The following is a 17,934-nucleotide window of genomic DNA, read 5'->3' as shown; positions in this document are numbered from 1 at the left end:
ATATCGGGATCTGTAACGACTGACTAAATCTACTGGCTCTTTATAACCATGAACGTAATAAATCCATTTTACCTCTTCAACAAAGGGGCCCCATGTGCCTCTCGCAGTGAAGGCAAATCAAAAAGAAAGGGGAAGGGGGAGACTCACCTGCACTTCCTCATCCTCCTTCTCTTCCGCCTCAATTAACCACTTGATAGCATCATCTAGACGTATCAAAAACCGCTCGCAACACCTAGCTGCCTCAGTAATACGGGCGCCCTATATAGAATTCGTAGCTTGTCCAAAGAAGTATTGCCGTTGCCGCCAACGAAATCTGAATAACAGTTGCTGGTTCCGGGAACCACAGGGCCAGGGATAATATCATGTAGGCGGGCATACACATCAAAATTAATAGCTCTGATGAGATATAGGTCCTACGTGGCGCGTAGTTATACGGCTTGCGGTAGTAGTAAACCGTGCTCGTATCGGAGAAGTCTGAGCCAGACAGTGACGGCGTGCGCGGACGGGGACGGGGACTGGAAAGGGTTGGAGTGCTAGGGCCAGAGTCAGTTGGGTTGTGCTCAAATATGACAAGCCCATCCTTTCTAATAAGACGTGGGGATACACCAGGCCTGCTACACCTAATGGAACTGGGGCGGTCAGGTTCTATGAGCTTGTTTTGGCTCGACCGACGCTGGGATCTCGTCCTGTTGCGTCTAATGGAACGTCGGCGGTCAGACCCTCTGAGCGCGGTTTGGCTCGACTGACGCTGGTAGTGAGCTCGGGGTCCGGAATACTAGGTCGAGGAGAACTGGGCGGGCTATGCGCGGTCTGAAACGACTCAATTGAGCCGGTGTTGTGGTGGCGTTGCTGATTTTCTGGGTATCGTGCAGTGTTTGTGGCGTTGGTCCCGTGCGGTGCTTGTGGTGTGGTCTCCAGGATGTGAATGTGATTGTTGAACTAAAAACTGTCGAACTGGCTTGGGTTTCTGGAGTTTGATCTGGGAGGTGCGGAGGCGTGGTTTTATAGGCATTTGTTGGATAATGGGAGTGGGATGGAATGGATATGTGTAACATTGGACGAGGATAAGTTCGTTTGTCTACATAAAGAGGCTTTAGTTTACCCATGGCGGTGTTTGAGCACAATTATCTGGTTCCGGAGTTGGATTTCCTTTGTTAATTCAGTAAAGCTTCTTTAAAGGCCGAAACATGGGGATGAGCGGACGCCATACGGCCCGTGGATTGCTTTTTCCCTCATCTTTGCCATTTAGTCTATTTTAAAAGGCTAAAGGGAAATAGACAAACTATGCAGAGGCTAGTTGCTCAATATTTGATGACATGCAAGACATTATTCTCACGCAGCCCTCTCTTCACGTGCCAGGACCTTCTTCTCCACCTCCTCAAAGGCTGGCAGTACATCGCCACATGCCTGCCACACCTGTGGTTTATATCCAATATCGACTTTCTCCACCGCCTCGCTCTCATTCCACCTCGCTCCAATCAGCTCCTCAAACGTCTCATTCTCCTTCCTCTCCACCGCCCAAACAGCCTTATACGCCCCACCGAGCGCACAAGCATTGCCGCCAACATTGAGTTTATAGACACCCTCCAAGCCGCCCAGGACATCCCCCATCACCCTAGCGATAGCCGGGCTCAGCGAGCCCCCGCCAACGAGGTAGATTCGCTTAGGCTGTGCCGGCAGCCCTGCTGCAGGGCTGACGACAAGATTCTTCGACCGTAGACGCAGTGAGAGAGCCTGCGACTCGACGATCGCGCGCGCATCGTTTTCAGGGATCTTCCAGCCCTCATCGGACTCGGTAAGCGCGCCGTTGGCGAGCGAGAAGCGCCATGTTCCCGCGCGCACGTTTGGCACGATCTCGGGGAGTGGAAAGTACAGGCCCAGTTTTGCGGGGTCGAGGGGCGTGTTCTTGCCGAGCGGTGGGGTTTCAAGGACGGTCTTCTCAAAGGTGCTCCAGGTGTTGCCGTCGCTGGATTTAGCGAGCGAATCACGCGTCTTTTCGCGGGCGAGACCGCCGTTCTTGTAACAGAGCATAAACATGTACAGGCCGCTTGTTGTGGGGTGGTTGAAGAAATGGACGGCTGGGTCGGCGACGAAGTGAGGTGTTGACATGAGGAATGTTGTGCTCGTACCGAGACTCACCATGGCGTCACCTGCTCTCAGAGGCAGACTGAGAATCGTGCTTGGGTTATCACCTGTGAATGGCGCGATCTGGCACTCCTTGCTAAAGCCGTATCGTTGCACGTAGTAGTCAGAGATAGCTCCCATGCTCCCACAGCCGTCTGATCGGACATCGCCCAGCTTCCGTCTTAGTATCTCGCCATCTTCCTTGCTGCCGGCTGCGAGAGTAAGGAGGTCCCACTCCCAGGCTCCCTCGACAATGTTCCAGAGGTTCATGCCGCAGACATCGCTGATATCGATCGGGGCCACGCTTCCAAGAAATACGGAAGCCAGGAACGAAGATACGAGAGAGATCTTCGATGTCTTCTCGTATACATCCGCGTTGTTCTTCTTGAATTTCATGACCTGAGGGCCAGTGAATCGCTACACCTATTAGCCAATTGTCTCTCGGATGGATCATGGGACCTTACATGATGCGCTTTGCTACCCGTAAGCTTTGCCAACTCCTCCTCCGAACCGAGTACCTTATCGAAAGCATCGCACTCATTCTGTGTGCTCGCATCCTGCCAATTCGGGCTCGTCTCGCACGCGAAGCCACCCTTCAGCTGCTCCACCAATGTCTTCTTCGCATCCAACTTGCTCAACGTCTCCTCTCCCGCTTTATTCCAGAACACACTTCCATGCTGCTGCCCTGCTCCGCTAATCCCCCTTATCCGACCCAGCGGGGCACCGGCCTCTCGAAGCCGGCTGAGGACGAGATCAACAGCCTCGAGCCACATCGCGACCGGCGCGGTTACTTCTTTTGGCGAAGGATGGAAGACCCCTTTCGTGATGCCATGGTGAGCGAGATCGGCGTCAAAATCGACCTTGGCTTCGTGCGCCACATTCAGGGCGGATGTGATAACGACAGCCTTGAGTTGCTGTGTGGATAGGTCGAAACCCAGGTACAAGAGGCCGCTGTCAGACGACATGGTAATAATACTGTTGCAATGCCAGATTCAATGGGTGTATGATTTTTTTTGTTATTTCGAAGCTTTTGTTGAACTAGAATTCCTCCAGATTGCTTATGGTGGGGTTCCTTGATGTCATGAGAACTCTAACTTAGTGGGGTACATCTTTGGTGGGGTAATAGGGGATCTCAGGTTCGGCCTAAATTGCCCTGGCACGTGACTACGCGTTATCTTTAAGAATGGTGCCGCCGCAGCCTGAAACCTACAGTGAGATTGCTAAGTAAATTACCCGAGGATACAGTACATATTAGGGCTTATCCCGATTGTAGAATATCTTATCTGAGAGAGGTTATAGAGCGTCGTTTGCGGGCGACGTGTACAGCCAGAGTCCGGCAGGAAGGCGCAAGCCGACTACGACGGATGCTGAGCGAGCAGCAGCAACGATTTTCCTCTACCTGTCTAAAGAAGCTGAGCATACTTACGAGACCTCCGAGACCCTATTTTAATATGGGGGCAAAGCTAGGGGAGGTATTCTCTAAGGTTGGGTTTGCAGCCTGCTACAATATGTGGAAGAGGCTCTTCGACACAGGGAAGGGGTTCTTAAAGGATACCCCCGACTACTTAAATAAAGTAAGAGGAATAGCTCTACAGCTACGGGAGACAGGGGCAGAAGTTAGCGACGAGCTCCTTATTACAGTATCTCTATAGGGGCTATCAAAGAGATTTGACACTTTTATTACAGTGATTACTCACGCTAAGGTGCCTCCTACTTTTGACGCTCTTACAGCCTTGTTAGTGGACGAAGTGGCGAGAATAGGGGAGGCACCTGTTTATAAGAGCAGTGAGAGTGCTAATAGAGTAGAGGCAGGAAATAGGGAAGCACCTAGAGTGTGCTAGGACCAGTGCTTTGAGCTACACCTAGAGTTGAAGAATAAGGGAGGTCTAGGGACAGGGCTGCTGCCTCTGCTAGGAGGAAGAGGGGGGTTATCAGAGGACGAACAAGTCCATTTGCTGTATTCATGAATGGTAAATCCATGCGCTCTTCGTAAGTGTCAAACTTCTCAAGACTGTTTGCAATGTGCTCATCTGCTCCTGTATCGAATAACCACCTATCTCTGCTTATAGTGTTCGATTTTGCAGGCACTATATAAACCACAAGGTCAAAATAGCTCTTAGAATATTTACCCTCATCTTTAGTTTCATTTTTCTTCTTCTCAATATGCTTCCGATATGGGGTCCATTTCTTCCCATTCATCCACTCCCACTCATCACGCTTCTCCTTGTTATTTTCGAGGCAGTCTTGAGGTGAGTGTCGAGGTTTCGGCATTGTGCAATGTGGGCAAGATGGTCGATCTCCATTCTTCTTGTCCTTGCTCGGGTTTTTCCCCTTACCCGTTCCTTGAGATTTGTTTCCATACAAGGCATTCGAGCCTGTAGGAGTCAATTTCGATCTCGCCTCATCTGTGAGGTCATCGATAAGAGAGTTGAGAGTGATGCAGTGATCTGGAGACCAAAGGAGTGATCTTTGGCGTTCTGCCCAAGTTGGCCACTTGTTCGCACAAGAAGCTATAAACATAACAGGAAGCCAATCATCATGAGGAGGGCATTGTAGACTCTCAAGTTTGTTGATAGCTTCACGGACAGTGATAATAAACGTGTCAAGTGAAGAGAAATTCTCGTACTTGAGGTGAACATAATCCTGAATTGCATTGTACTTCAGGACTGAACCTGAGCCTTCGTATTGCTGTTGTAGGGCTCTCCACATCTCAAGCGCTGTGCCCTTTGCAGATGCCACTTTTCCTGGAATCGTCTTGCAGTTATATTGGATCGCGAGCTGCATCTGAGCATTGCCCTTCTCCCAAGCTTCATACTTCCTGAGCTTGTCTCCATCTTTGGCCTCATCATAGTCCTCATAGAATTCATCGATGTATTCTGGCCTCTTGCATCTATCGTTGATGTATTTCGCCAATCCATTGCCTCAGGAAATGTTGATAAGTTCCTTCCAGTTGGTGTAATTCTCTTCACCCTTGAGCTTCAAATGCTCTGAAAGATGCAGTGAAGTTGTATTCAGACTCACCATAGTTGTAGAAGACATATTGGCTATTGGTGTAGTCGCAGTCGTGTTCAAAATTCAGTTTGAGGATGAAGTTGCGAGTTGATCTGTCACGTTTCAAAACTGTTTGAGGTTGAGGTTGTGGTGCTGTAATGAAAACACTGACTTCAGCAAGTCTGTTGATGGATTGGTGAATTGGACTGCACAAATCAACACTCAATGATAATTCTGATCTTGTAAATACCTTAACAATAGGCTTCCGGGCTCATAACCTGTAACACATAGTCACTGGGGGTTTGGAAGTGTTGATTGGTAGACAAGTTGTGGATTGATTGAAGTTCTAAGAGTCTACAGTTGAGGTAATCTAAGAACTATTTTGGTGGGGCCGCTCAGGGCTCCAGCTACGCCAATCCTGCGCTAGTCCTATGATGCCACTCCTACAGTAGAGAGGGCAGGTATAGCTGTAGCTTTAGCTTTAGCTACACATTAGTGTAAGGACACAGGGCACCCAGCTCACAGTATAGCATATGAGAGTGCGAGTCGGAGGCTAAACGGATGCTATCCTATAGGTCTACTATGAAGGATACAAAAAAGATGAGGAGAGGAACCCTGTTGGGTCAATCTCCTTAAGTACCCGAAACGGGTCCAACTCGGCTAACCTGCCTTCACTCTCACCACGTGACCGTAACCTGTCCGACTCAGATACCTTCCGTCACTGAGGGAGAGGGACCCCGTTGGGTCAATCCCCTTAAGTACCCGAAACGGGTCCGACTTGGCTAACCTGCCTTAACTCTTATCATGTGACCATAACCTGTCCGACTCAGATCCTTTCCGTCACTGAGGGACAGGCATCCTTACAATTAGTAGGCTTCTAGGCTTTGGCAAGGGGAGTGTTAGGGATAAATAGGGATGGTGCCGTAGCCTAAAACCTACAGTGAGATTGCCAAGTAATTACCTAAGGATATAGTACATATTAGGGCTTATCTCAACTGTAGAATAGTCAGTCGAATTGATCCTGTCAAATCCCTCTAAAAAGTCATGTGATGTGATACCGATTGTCCGCACATAGCGCCTCTATTAAATTGAAGGGCACCTGTGCCTTGGGGGTGTCTATCAGGTTAATTATTTACAACTTTGTTAACTGCTTGCGCACCCTTATAACCTAGATAATTTGTACTAGCTATGCCCCTATAGGGTCTAGTTGATCCAAACTAAAGTCCTAACAGTATTCCTAGCTCTTACGTTTAAAGTAGTTGCTTGCTTAGTGTGCCCTGAACTCGTCTTGTAAATTACCAGTTGTAATTAGTGCTGTTTCTGCTGTGTAGTAGTGGCTATAAGGAGGCTTTCTATAACAGCAACATCTTAGCTTAATCATACAACATAGCTACTCTCTCCTACAAGAGCTATGAGGGAAGCTGTCAATTATGTGTATTTGGCATAGTGCGTCGTGTGCTATACCAGGCCCATAACCTGTTGAACACATAATTGGAGTTTAAGACTTAATTAAGAAACTACAGGGGGCGAAGCCCCTATATATACACAGTTGGTATATAGGCTATGTATGTGCAGCGTACTACTAGGAATGCAGTTCTAACAAACTTGTTAGAACTACGTTCCTAGAAGTACATTATATAGTGTAGTCTATATACTGCTAGGCGGTATATATATGGCTTTGCACCTATAGTTGTTATGGCTACAGTAATGTGACATCATGGTTACGGGGCTAGTTGTTGTAGGAAGGACCGAGATATTACGACTGTGTGCAAATCATGTAGTGTCTTTGGTGACTAGGCCTTTGGGCTTTTGTGTAACAGGCAGCAAAACTTGACACTAGACTATAGTATATAGAATAAAATACATTAATTGAATTACTACACTATCTACAGAGCCTACGTATTATTTATGTTATTCGGAGGGCCTGCCTAACCCCCTAAGTAGCAGAAGGGTTTAGGCCTAAGACCTAATAAGCTACAGTTCTAAGGCACTAGCACTAATTAGAGAGCCTGACGATAAGACTAGAAAAAGCTGCCATTTTAGGGACAAAATACCACTGTATCCTACGGTGCCTGTCCTCTTTTCACTAACACTAGTAGGGCTAGGCTCTAGTAATGTGACTTATAAGTCACAAGGCTAGTAGGGCTAGGCTGTAGTGTGACCTGGCTAGTGGATAGTCTGAAAACTAGTAGATAGTTGGGAAACTAGTAGATAGTTGGCAAACTAGTAGATAGTTGGATAGTTGAGAAAACTAGAACTATCCTAACTATCCAACTATCCCTAACTATCTGAACTATCCATAAGGCATGACGCTACTATATTGTAATGGTGGGTCCAGATGTGAGAATCTAGCCACCCAAGGAAGGGATGAATTTACTAAGACAACACACTGCCTTAGGAAACAGAGCCAAAGGGTTGTAGCTTAGACTATTCCACAACGCAGCAATCAGGTGTATGATGTAGTGAAGCGGTTTAGACAAGTTGTAACAAATGTTGAGTCTGAGAACTCAGGGGTAAGTCAGAGGTTAGCACCTCACTGACTTTTCAGAAACAAAGAATAACAAGATCAATGCTTGGAAGCTTGGAAAAGACGTGGAAGTATGTGCTAGTCGATTTACTGTATTGTCTGCTTGCCCTTTCTTAAGGAAAGGGCAATCCTATTTATGCTAAAGGAGTGTAGTTCTCTCATTTTCCAATACTTTCCATGACTAACCAGGCTTGGTAACTGTATTAGTAATCAAGTGCGACCCACAACTAGCTTGCTAATCATGTAGCAAACATAAGAGAATCCCATAGAACCATCTCTTGGGTTCCTAGCCTATAGGAAGTGAAAGGTGGTTCAAGGTCAGAGTACCCCTATAGACAAATTATGTCATAACTTAACCAATCTTGTGGGTAACTCAGAAGCGATGACATGTAATAAATTATAGAGGGTTGCAAAAGCTTCTAGAGCTATCGTTCATGTTCCTAGGCCTCTAGTTGGTAGAGATATGCCAGGTAGTATTGGCCCATCCCCTTAAGGAGGAGATTTTCTTTAATAACTTGTTCAATGAGTGTCCAAATGATATGCCGTGATGTATGTAGCATAAACAGATGTAGTAGAAGAGTTTGCAGCAATTGTTGAGTAGTATTTCTCTTGTTGTTGGTGTGATAAGCCAAGATATGTATGATGACTTGTAGGTTTGAGGAGGAGATTTCTAAGTTTGCTCTTGAGTTTGATAGTAAACTGAGTGCAACGAATGTCAGTATGACATATATAAGTAGATAGTATTCCCTTAGATAGGAGCTTTGTGCTCAACTTGATATAGTATTCTTTACAATACTATAACGTGTTACTTAGAAAGCCTTTGTGTTTAATCCCCTGCCTCCTCTGTCAAGTCAACCTTACATAAGAAACCTCTATGCATCCTATTAGATAGGAAGCCGCATTATAGTAGTTTACTTAATTAAGTTGTCAAACTCTAATTATGTGTTCAACAGGTTATGAGCCCAGGTTACTAGCTAGATTCGACACCATGAGGGTGCGTAAGCAGTCAACACCACCATAGCGATGGTGCGTAGGTAGCAGGTAGCGAGCACAGTCATACTGTGGATAGAATAGGCTATGGAAGAGGGATAGACAGAGACTTAGGTTATTAGGTACTATAAGGGCAGGGGTAATAGGGGCGCTTAGAGTGAGCATTTGCCATAGTAGCACTGTATAGCGTAAGGGGCATATTAGAACTACGTTTCTAGAAAGTTGTTACGGTTGTTACAGTTATTACAGTTATTACAGTTGTTATGGGGATTACGGGTGTATCCTTAGCCACAAGGTTACAAGCGCTAAGCAGACAACTGTATGTTATGAGGAATAGCCTTACCTTCCTTCCTTCTTCTTCTTCTCTCTTTAGATTCAATCTAGATTACTTTTCCTGGACTGGCATCATGACCTCTATGACCATCGTAACATAAGATCGAATTTCATTTCTTTATTACTCATCCTGAGTAAGAAATTAGAAACCAGCACAAACCTTCGAGCAACAGAACCCTCAAACCAGAAACCAGCACAAACCTTTGAGCAACAGAACCTCCAGAACCAGAAATCGAAACTCAGACCAACCAGAGCTACACATTGAATCAGAACCAGAACCAGAACACCAGAACATCAAATCCAGAAACCACAAGTCAACTCAATACCACACTCAAGCATCAGAACCCAGAACATTATATCAGCAGAATTAGACCTTTCCGTGACGCTCCCTCAACAAGGATATAACCGTGACGGAAGTGCGCTCCTCTTGAGTGGCTCGTATGGCTGACAACTGCATAATAGGGCCTTCACCACATATGTGTCTAGTTCCTGATACCAACAAAGTCAGAAGAAGATCCTGACCTCGACAATTCCAAGGACAAGAAGCGAAGCCTGCTATAATGGCACGCGATGCAGAAGGACATGTCATCCGTGACAGGAGTCAAGATCAAGGACAAGAAACCCAATCTATTACAAGCAATGAGGACTGCTTAGAAAGCCACACCTACAATAGAAGGGAAACACTACTCGAGGATCCAGAACACCAAGCTACCTTTCGCATTTGGGAGCTTAAAGACCTTTCAGTTGTGAGCACCTGGAGCCAAGCCCAGAGAGAGGCTGCACTTCAAATCCAAAAGCAGATGATGGAGGATTATGATCATGTCACCCAGCTCTACAATACTACCCTCCAGAAGAGTCGAGAGGAGAAGGCTACATATGATGACAATATCAGCCAGCTACAAGAGGTTATCCAAGCTTATGAGCAGACAATGGCAGGACAAGCTGCTGTTGTGAAATATCTTGAAAATGAGAAGTCAAAAAGCAGCACTACTCGCAATAGAGAATCACACCAGAAATCCACTAAGATCCCAGACCCTCCTACTCTCACAGACGGAATAGAGCCAGCTTATGACGATTGGAGCATTAAGATAAAGATGAAGCTCGAGGCGAACCTTGACCATTTTCCTACTCCAGCCCTTCAGATGGGTTATGTGCAAAGCAGACTAGGTGGCAAAGCCTCCTCTCAGATCAATCCATGCCTTCAATCTACTCAGAACAAGTTTCAAACTGTAGAGGAAATGTTTGAAGTCCTAGACAGAGTCTTCAGTGATCCAGATCGCCGCTTTACTGCACAACGCGCTTATAGAAAGCTCTTCCAAAACAAGGATAACTTTGCTACCTTTTGGGCAGAGTTCCAGAGACTCACTGTTGAACTGGATTACTCAGAGGAGACCCTCATTGATGACCTCCGCCATAAGGTTAATACGAAGATGCAGACTGCTTTAACAGCAGAGATAAATCCAAGCTCTCTCCATGCCTTTGCACAAAAGTGCTTACTGATTGATCAGAATATCCAGCAACTTCAAATCAAAGATGCTCACACTGTCCCTCAAGTTATTCAGCAAGCCTTTAAGCCACAAGACTTTCACAGTAAGGCTAAGCAGCCTACTACAAACCCACCTGCTGGCTTTAGACCACCAAGACTATATCGTGCACCACATCAGAACCCTGCAACTGAGAAGTTAATGCAGGAAGGCCGCTGCTTCCATTACCAGCAAACTGGACACCGAGCTTATGAATGTCCTACCAAGAATGCTCAAGTCCACGAAGTTAGCACTTATGATGCTCCACTTTTGGAAAAAGAATAACCTTCAGACAAGACGTCACTGAAGGTGTCATGACAGCCAGAATTGCAACTTCTTCCTCAAGCTTTGGATTAGATCCAGATACTCCATTCATAGTTACTTGTATGATAGGAAAATCAAAAATCAAAGCACAAGCTCTTATCGATACTGCAGCTACTGGAGGAAACTTTGTGAATGCTGTTGACGCAGAACGAATTTGTGAGATAGAAGGCATATCACCAATAGAGCATTTAAAGCCACGCCCTATTCAAGGCTTTGATGGAACAGCAGTGTTACGGCTATAGTAACATGATGTCATGGTTACAGACCCAGGCCTAGTAACGTGACGTGTGAGTCACAGTGGGAAGCGGGGTAGGCTGCCATGCCCATTTATTTATTGTTTTACTGGGTGTATGGAGTTTTTGCCCATCTTTTAAACGCGTAAAATTTTTTACTATAACGTGGTTGTACACCGAGTCGTGAATGTCACCGAGTCGTGAACTTTTCCCTACTTAGCTACCTACGAACTTCAACACGCGTTTCCTCCACAACTACCAATGGAAATCCAAACCCAAGAAGCGCGAATCATTCTAGCTATTGAGGCTCTTCAAACATGTAAATCGCTTAATCGCAGGTCTGCATCAATACTATATAAAGTGCCTTATTCTACGCTTACTGATAGAATGGCCGGCCGACCTTCTCGACGCGAAACCAAAGCCAATAGTCATAAATTGACTGAGCTAGAAGAGGAAGTGATTATTCGAAATATATTGGATATGGATGCAAGAGGATTTGCACCTCGGCCTGCTAGTGTGGAGGATATGGCAAATTATATCCTTGAATCGCGTGGGGGAAAGCACGTTGGGACGCGGTGGGCATATCGATTTATACAACGCCGCCCCGAGTTAAAGATGCGTTTTAATCGCGTTTATGACTTTCAAAGAGCCTTGTGCGAAGATCCTGAGCTTATTGGAGCGTGGTTTCAACTTGTGCAGAACATGAGAGCAAAGTACGGCATCCAAGACTGCGATTTCTACAACTTTGACGAGACGGGCTTCATGATGGGCGTTATTAGCTCAGCTTTAGTTGTTACGCGCGCCGATCGACGTGGCAGAGGCAAGGCAGTTCAGCCTGGCAATCGGGAATGGGCTACAGCAATTGTTTGTGTGAATGCTGAAGGCGGGAGTATCCCTCCGTTTTTAGTAGTTCAAGGGAAATGTCACCTTTCAAGTTGGTATACTGAAGGCGGCCTTCCTCACAATTGGGTAATTAAACCAACAAGCAATGGATGGACCAACAACGAGACAGGTCTAGAATGGCTTCATCATTTCGATAAACATACTTGCAGTCGTGCAAAAGGACCATATCGGATGTTGGTTTTAGACGGGCATGAAAGTCACGAATCAGCTGCGTTTCAGGAATATTGCAAAGCAAACAACATCATAACTCTCTGTCTACCTCCTCACTCGTCTCACCTAACTCAGCCACTTGATGTTGGGTGCTTTAGTGTTCTTAAACGCATGTATGGGCGTCAAATTGAGACCTTTATTAAGGCTCATATAAACCATATTACAAAGGTTGAGTTTTTTATAGCTTTCCACGCAGCTTATAACCAGTCAATAACAACTCAAAACGCCAAAGCTGGATTTCGCGGAGCTGGTTTAGTGCCCTTTGATCCGCAAGTAATCATTTCAAAGCTAGACGTCAAGTTGCGGACTCCTACACCTACAGGACCCCCCTCTATAGACGCTGATCCTTGGTTTTCTCAAACGCCTCGCAACCCAATAGATGCTCTCTCACAGACTACTCTAGTTAAAAATCGCATTGCACGGCACCAAGGAAGCTCGCCAACCCCCATTTTTGCTACTGTTACTGCATTAGCTAAAGGGACAGAGATTTTGGCACATGAAATGACTTTATTGTCAGCTGAAGTCCGCACCCTTCGAGCAGCAAACGAAGCTCTTAGCAAACGCCGGAGGGCTAAAAAGTCTCGTGTCCGTCAAGGGTGTGCACTTTCTGTAGGGGATGCACATGATGATTTGTCCCAAAGGGCAGTTACGGAGCAAATAAATCGCGAGAAGCGCTCTGGAGGGGTTGGTAGGAATGAGGGGCAACCAGGTGTACGACATTGTGGCACTTGCGGGGGGGCTGGCCATAATGCACGAACTTGTCAGGAGGTCATAGAAGTACTTAGCTCATCAGATTCTGAATAGTTTTAGTTTTAATACATGTTGTGGTTGTTTAATTATACCTTACAGTGGTGGGTATAAAAAAGTTTCACGACTCGGTGACATTCACGACTTGGTGTACAACCACGTTATATAAATTTGTATGTAGGAAATATATACTCCTTCAACAACTACAATGCCTCACCTTACTTGCGATGAGCGGCTTTGGTGTGCAGTCCTTCGCTCCCTCAATTGGGAGATTCAGGAAATAGCAGACAATGTAGGCTGCACAGTACGGCAGGCTCAATATGCTTGCCAGGGGCCACCAACTCCGCAACGGAGGTCAGGCAGACCACTTATCCTATCCGACGAGCAAGTTAATGAGGCTATTGAGTTTATAACCTCTTCTCGTACAAATAGGCGTATGTCATATGCAGACGTAATACAAGTTCTCCGGATTCCTTGCTCACGCCTTGTACTACGACGTGCACTCTCAGTTCGGGGCTACAATCGGAGTATGTATTTCTGTGGGGCTAATGGATAGTTGCAGAAACTAGTGGATATTGGATAGTTGAGCTATCCACGAACTATCCTGAATATCTAGCTATCCGCCAACTATCCAGATTACCCATGAGGCACGACGCCACTATATAAGTAGATAGTATTTCCTTAGATAGGAGCTTTGTGCTCAACTCAATATAGTATTCTTTACAATACTGTAACGTGTTACTTGGAAAGCCTTTGTGTCTAATCCCCTGCCTCCTCTGTCAAGTCAACCTTACGCAAGAAACCTCTGTGTCTTCTATCGTTTAGAAGTCAGCGTTACAAGCAGCCCCTCCCATCACTCATGCTATATACCCTCGCCTACAGGTCCAAGACCATGTTAAAAGTCTATGCCCTCTATTCATCACCACTCTTGGGAAACATTCTGTCATTCTTGGGAAGGCTTGGATGAAGCAACATGGAGTTATACTTGATATGGTAAATGACCAAGTCATATTTACTAAAGGTCATTGCCAGCACACTACACCAATGAATACTCAAAATCCGAAACCTACATTACCCCAAGTCAATAAGCAAATACAAGATGACAAAGCTTGGAAGCCAGCCCTCCAACCTCCTTATAAGAACAAGAACACATGCATTGTCACAATGATTGGAGCTGCACCATTTAATATGCTTCGGAAGCAGAAGGGAGCTGAGGTTTTTGCAGTATCATTTAAAGATATACTCGCTGAACAGGCAAAGGAGAAAGTGAAGGAAATTGACCCAAAACTGATCCTCCCAAAGGAGTTCCATGAATATCTCGATGTGTTCTCAAAGCAGGCTGCAGATGAACTCCCCCCTCACCGATATGCAGACCACCACATCGTCTTAGAACAAGATTCGAAATTAGGACATGCGCCCCTTTACAACATGTCAAAGGAGGAACTTGATCTTGTGAAGAAATATATTGACGACAACTTGTCGAAAGGATTTATTGAAGCTAGCAAAGCTCCCTTTGCCTCTCCTGTCCTTTTCGTCCACAAACCAGGTGGCGGACTTCGATTCTGTGTTGATTACCGTAAGTTAAATGCCATTACAAGAAAAGACTCATACCCGCTACAACATTGGCTCAGATCACAGGTGCCAAATATCTTACAAAGATTGACATTCGTCATGCATTTAATCGGATCCGTATGCAAACATAAGAAGATGAAGATCTCACTACCTTTAAGACGAGATTTGGATCATACAAGTACAAGGTCCTCCCTTTTGGCCTTACAAATGGCCCTGCAACATTCCAGCGATATATGAATGAAACCCTTATGGAATACATAAACAAATTTGTTACAGCATATATGGACGATCTTCTCATCTATAGTGCGCATCGATCTGAGCATACCCAGCACCTGCAAATGGTTTTACAGAAGCTCCGCGAAGCTGGACTACAAGCAGACATTGCAAAATGTGAATTCTATGTCCAAGAAACAAAATTCCTAGGGCTTATCATTGGAATCTACGGCATGAGAATGGACCCCGCAAAAGTCCAAACTATACTTGAATGGAAAGCACCAAGGTCGCTCTGAGATACACAAGCCTTCATTGGGTTCTGTGTGTTCTACCCGCAGTTTATAAGAAGCTACTCTACTATTATGAAGCCACTGGTAAATCTCACAAAGAAAGGTCAAATATTCGAATGGAACCAAGCCTGCCAGGCAGCCTTTGAGTTGATTAAGTAGACTGTTACAGAAGCACTCATGCTACAACACTTCGACCGGGACAAAACAGCGCAGTGCGAGTTTCGCACTACACTGTTGACATGCCAGGATCTGATTGATATTATTCACGCTCGCCTGCTCGCAATGTTTGTTGATGTTATTTGCATCTTTGCAGATGATTGCAGGGGTCTCTGTGGCGTGGTAGCACATGGGCAAAGCTCAATTCTGCTTCTAGTCTGCCGAGTACAGTTCGACCTCAGGTGCTAGTCGTCACTCACATGCTAGGAGATATTTGACTCGGAGATTTTGCGCTTTCAGTCGCAGCTATTTTCGACCGCTACCTTCTCTAGCTATTTCTTCTCGCTAAATGTTATAAACATGCTACCTAAGTCTCGCACTGCATCTAAATCTGACCGCTTTAGAGTGGTTGTTAGCTCAGGAGACTATAACTGCACGGCAAACTCGACTTGATTCTCATACTCTATTCTCTTTAATACATTTAGCTGCCTTTTTTGAGAAGGCGACTAGGTTTTCAAAGACGCCTAAGGAGACGTTTAACTTTATACGCGCCTTCAGAGAAGGAAATATGATGAACAGTGAATTTCAAGACCACATCAACTAATTCTTGTGCTTGTCTCTAGAGAATAAATTACTTAACAACATCCCTGTTGTAAGGACACAGGGAATACGGCTCTCCGTAGGTGCATATGGGAGTGCGAGTCGGAGGTGATGCTGTATTCTATCCTATAGGTCTACTACGAAGGATACAAAAAAGATGAAGGGGGAACCCCGTTGAGTCTGTTTCCTTAACTCCCGAAACGGGCCCGACTCGGTTATCCCAACCCTAGCCCTGAACCTTCCACCGCAACAGGTCTACATCGGCCCTGAACCCTATACACTTACCGTCCCCCACTATAGTGTAACTCGCTATATGATCCTCTACTGGTTCGAAACCCCACCGAGTCAGATTCCATGTTTGTAGTGACCGTAACAGTTCTGAGACAGGTTCTTCGAGTATCTAGGTACGGAGGCATCCTTACACCTGTGCCCTTCATCTCTTCAGCTATTATATTCAATAGCTTTCCTCCTGGCATGCATTAAGCATCAATCAATTTTGTTGCTCGCATAGCTAACATAGATTAGTATTCAACCCATCCCATGTGTTCTAAGCCTTATATCGTCCTCTTGTACTCCACGGGTTTCGAGATTTTTCAGCTTCCCAGCAGCTATCAAGCGAATTAATTTGCAGAGACATTGAGACGGAACTAAACAGAATGTTCTCGGAGATGTAAAGTTCTGGACGTTCCAAGATGGTGGATTGAAGTACAATAACCCTTTAAGGCCAGGGCGTCGGGAGGTTCGACGTATATGGAGAGATGAGGACTGTGACATAGTCTTATCCATAGGCACAGGTTTTAAGGAGCAGCTAACGTCACCTAAAGCCCCTAATGTTCGGAATCTCTTCCAGGACGGTGCAATAGCGCGGCTTTATCAAGCTTCCATGTCCTCACTATCGCTAGATAGCGGCAATAGTTGGAAAGATCATTGGCACGGGCTGGAAAAAGACATAAAAGGGCAGCATTTCCGCCTTGATGTACCGCTAAAAGGCAGGGTGCCTAATATCGATGAGGTGGACCAGATGGCCGACCTCTAGGACCAGGTACGAAACAACCTAGGCGACATGGATGGGCTTGCCAGGGCCTTCAAAGCAGTCTCCTTCTGCTTGGCGAGCCCCTAGTACGCGAGGGTATTATCTACGTATGCCGTGGATCTATTCTATCTCGGAGTGCTGATAGTCGGGCTCTCGTGCAAAACATAACATCTAGATACCCTTATTCTTGATTTATAACAGATGACGAGGTTTACTTGGGATTGGTTAGCCTTGATCTGCCATGGTTGCGGTCGTTTCCAAAAGAAAGTCACAATCTCTGTTCGGCATCCAATTGATGTGGTCGACCTACTCTTGTGTTGTAGCAGGTTATTTCGGCGAAGCATTAGCAGATTTCCCAATCCCATGAAATGGTTTGAAGAGCGGCAGAATTTGAAGGCTACGTTTGGTCAGGCGGACCACGGCGAGGCAAAAGCTTTATCTAGCTCGGACTGTAGCTGCGACGTAGTCCCTTGGATTCAACGGATAGATCGGCACCAGGGAAACGACCCCAAGCCGTGATAGGTATGAGGAGGAGCAAGAGGCGCCGCTTGTAGACATCAAAATTTTGTATTAGAATGAACTTACACTAGCAAAATTTCACGTTGAGAAACGTATATACTTGGAGCTGTGACTGTATAGTGAGCTCTAAACCTCGTCCCATTATATAAACTCATCCTGCACGGCCTTGCCGTTTTAAGCATAACTCAATTTAAGGGTAATGCTCTGATATTTCATCGTCGCATTATATTTCTTTCTAGAACCCTTGATGCAAATCACTGCCACCAGTGCAATCAATTCCGGATTTGACAAGGATCGACTTGTAAATTTAGACCCCGCTAGAGTAGTTATGTAGGACTGGCTGATGTTCTGCAGATATTTGATACGAACGCCGACGTCCTTGTATTGCTCATATGTGCAATTCCATTAGACTTGCTCAATTCTTCGTAGCATACAGAGTAATGAGTTACAACATCTTGATTTAGCACCGGAAGAAGAATCTGTTGCTCAGGATGACACATCGCTGTTCGAATCCAGACACGACGAGGAATATGATTAAAGGTCGGGATCGGCTGTCGATAATATTTGTTGACTTGTGAAATATTCGCGTTAGTTCCCAATTTGTTTACATTAGTAGTCTCACATCAAACCCCTTAAAAGAACATGG

At 45.6% G+C, this 17,934-nt stretch overlaps 1 protein-coding gene across 1 annotated transcript; it reads right to left on the bottom strand.

Annotated features, from left to right (window-relative positions):
* Nucleotides 1-751: 751 nt before the first annotated feature.
* VC83_08109 (uncharacterized protein) lies at nt 752-3,727 on the bottom strand. The gene is made up of 2 exons (XM_024471670.1): nt 2,589-3,727; nt 752-2,541 (listed from the first exon to the last, which is right to left on the bottom strand). The coding sequence occupies exons 1-2, from the start codon at nt 3,087-3,089 to the stop codon at nt 1,333-1,335; spliced, it is 1,710 nt and encodes a 569-aa protein (XP_024320629.1). The 5' UTR covers nt 3,090-3,727; the 3' UTR covers nt 752-1,332.
* Nucleotides 3,728-17,934: the final 14,207 nt, after the last annotated feature.

Source organism: Pseudogymnoascus destructans (assembly GCF_001641265.1).
Source record: "Pseudogymnoascus destructans isolate 20631-21 unplaced genomic scaffold scaffold_25, whole genome shotgun sequence".
NCBI lineage: Eukaryota > Fungi > Ascomycota > Leotiomycetes > Thelebolales > Thelebolaceae > Pseudogymnoascus > Pseudogymnoascus destructans.
This window is presented reverse-complemented; position numbering and strand designations above follow the sequence as displayed.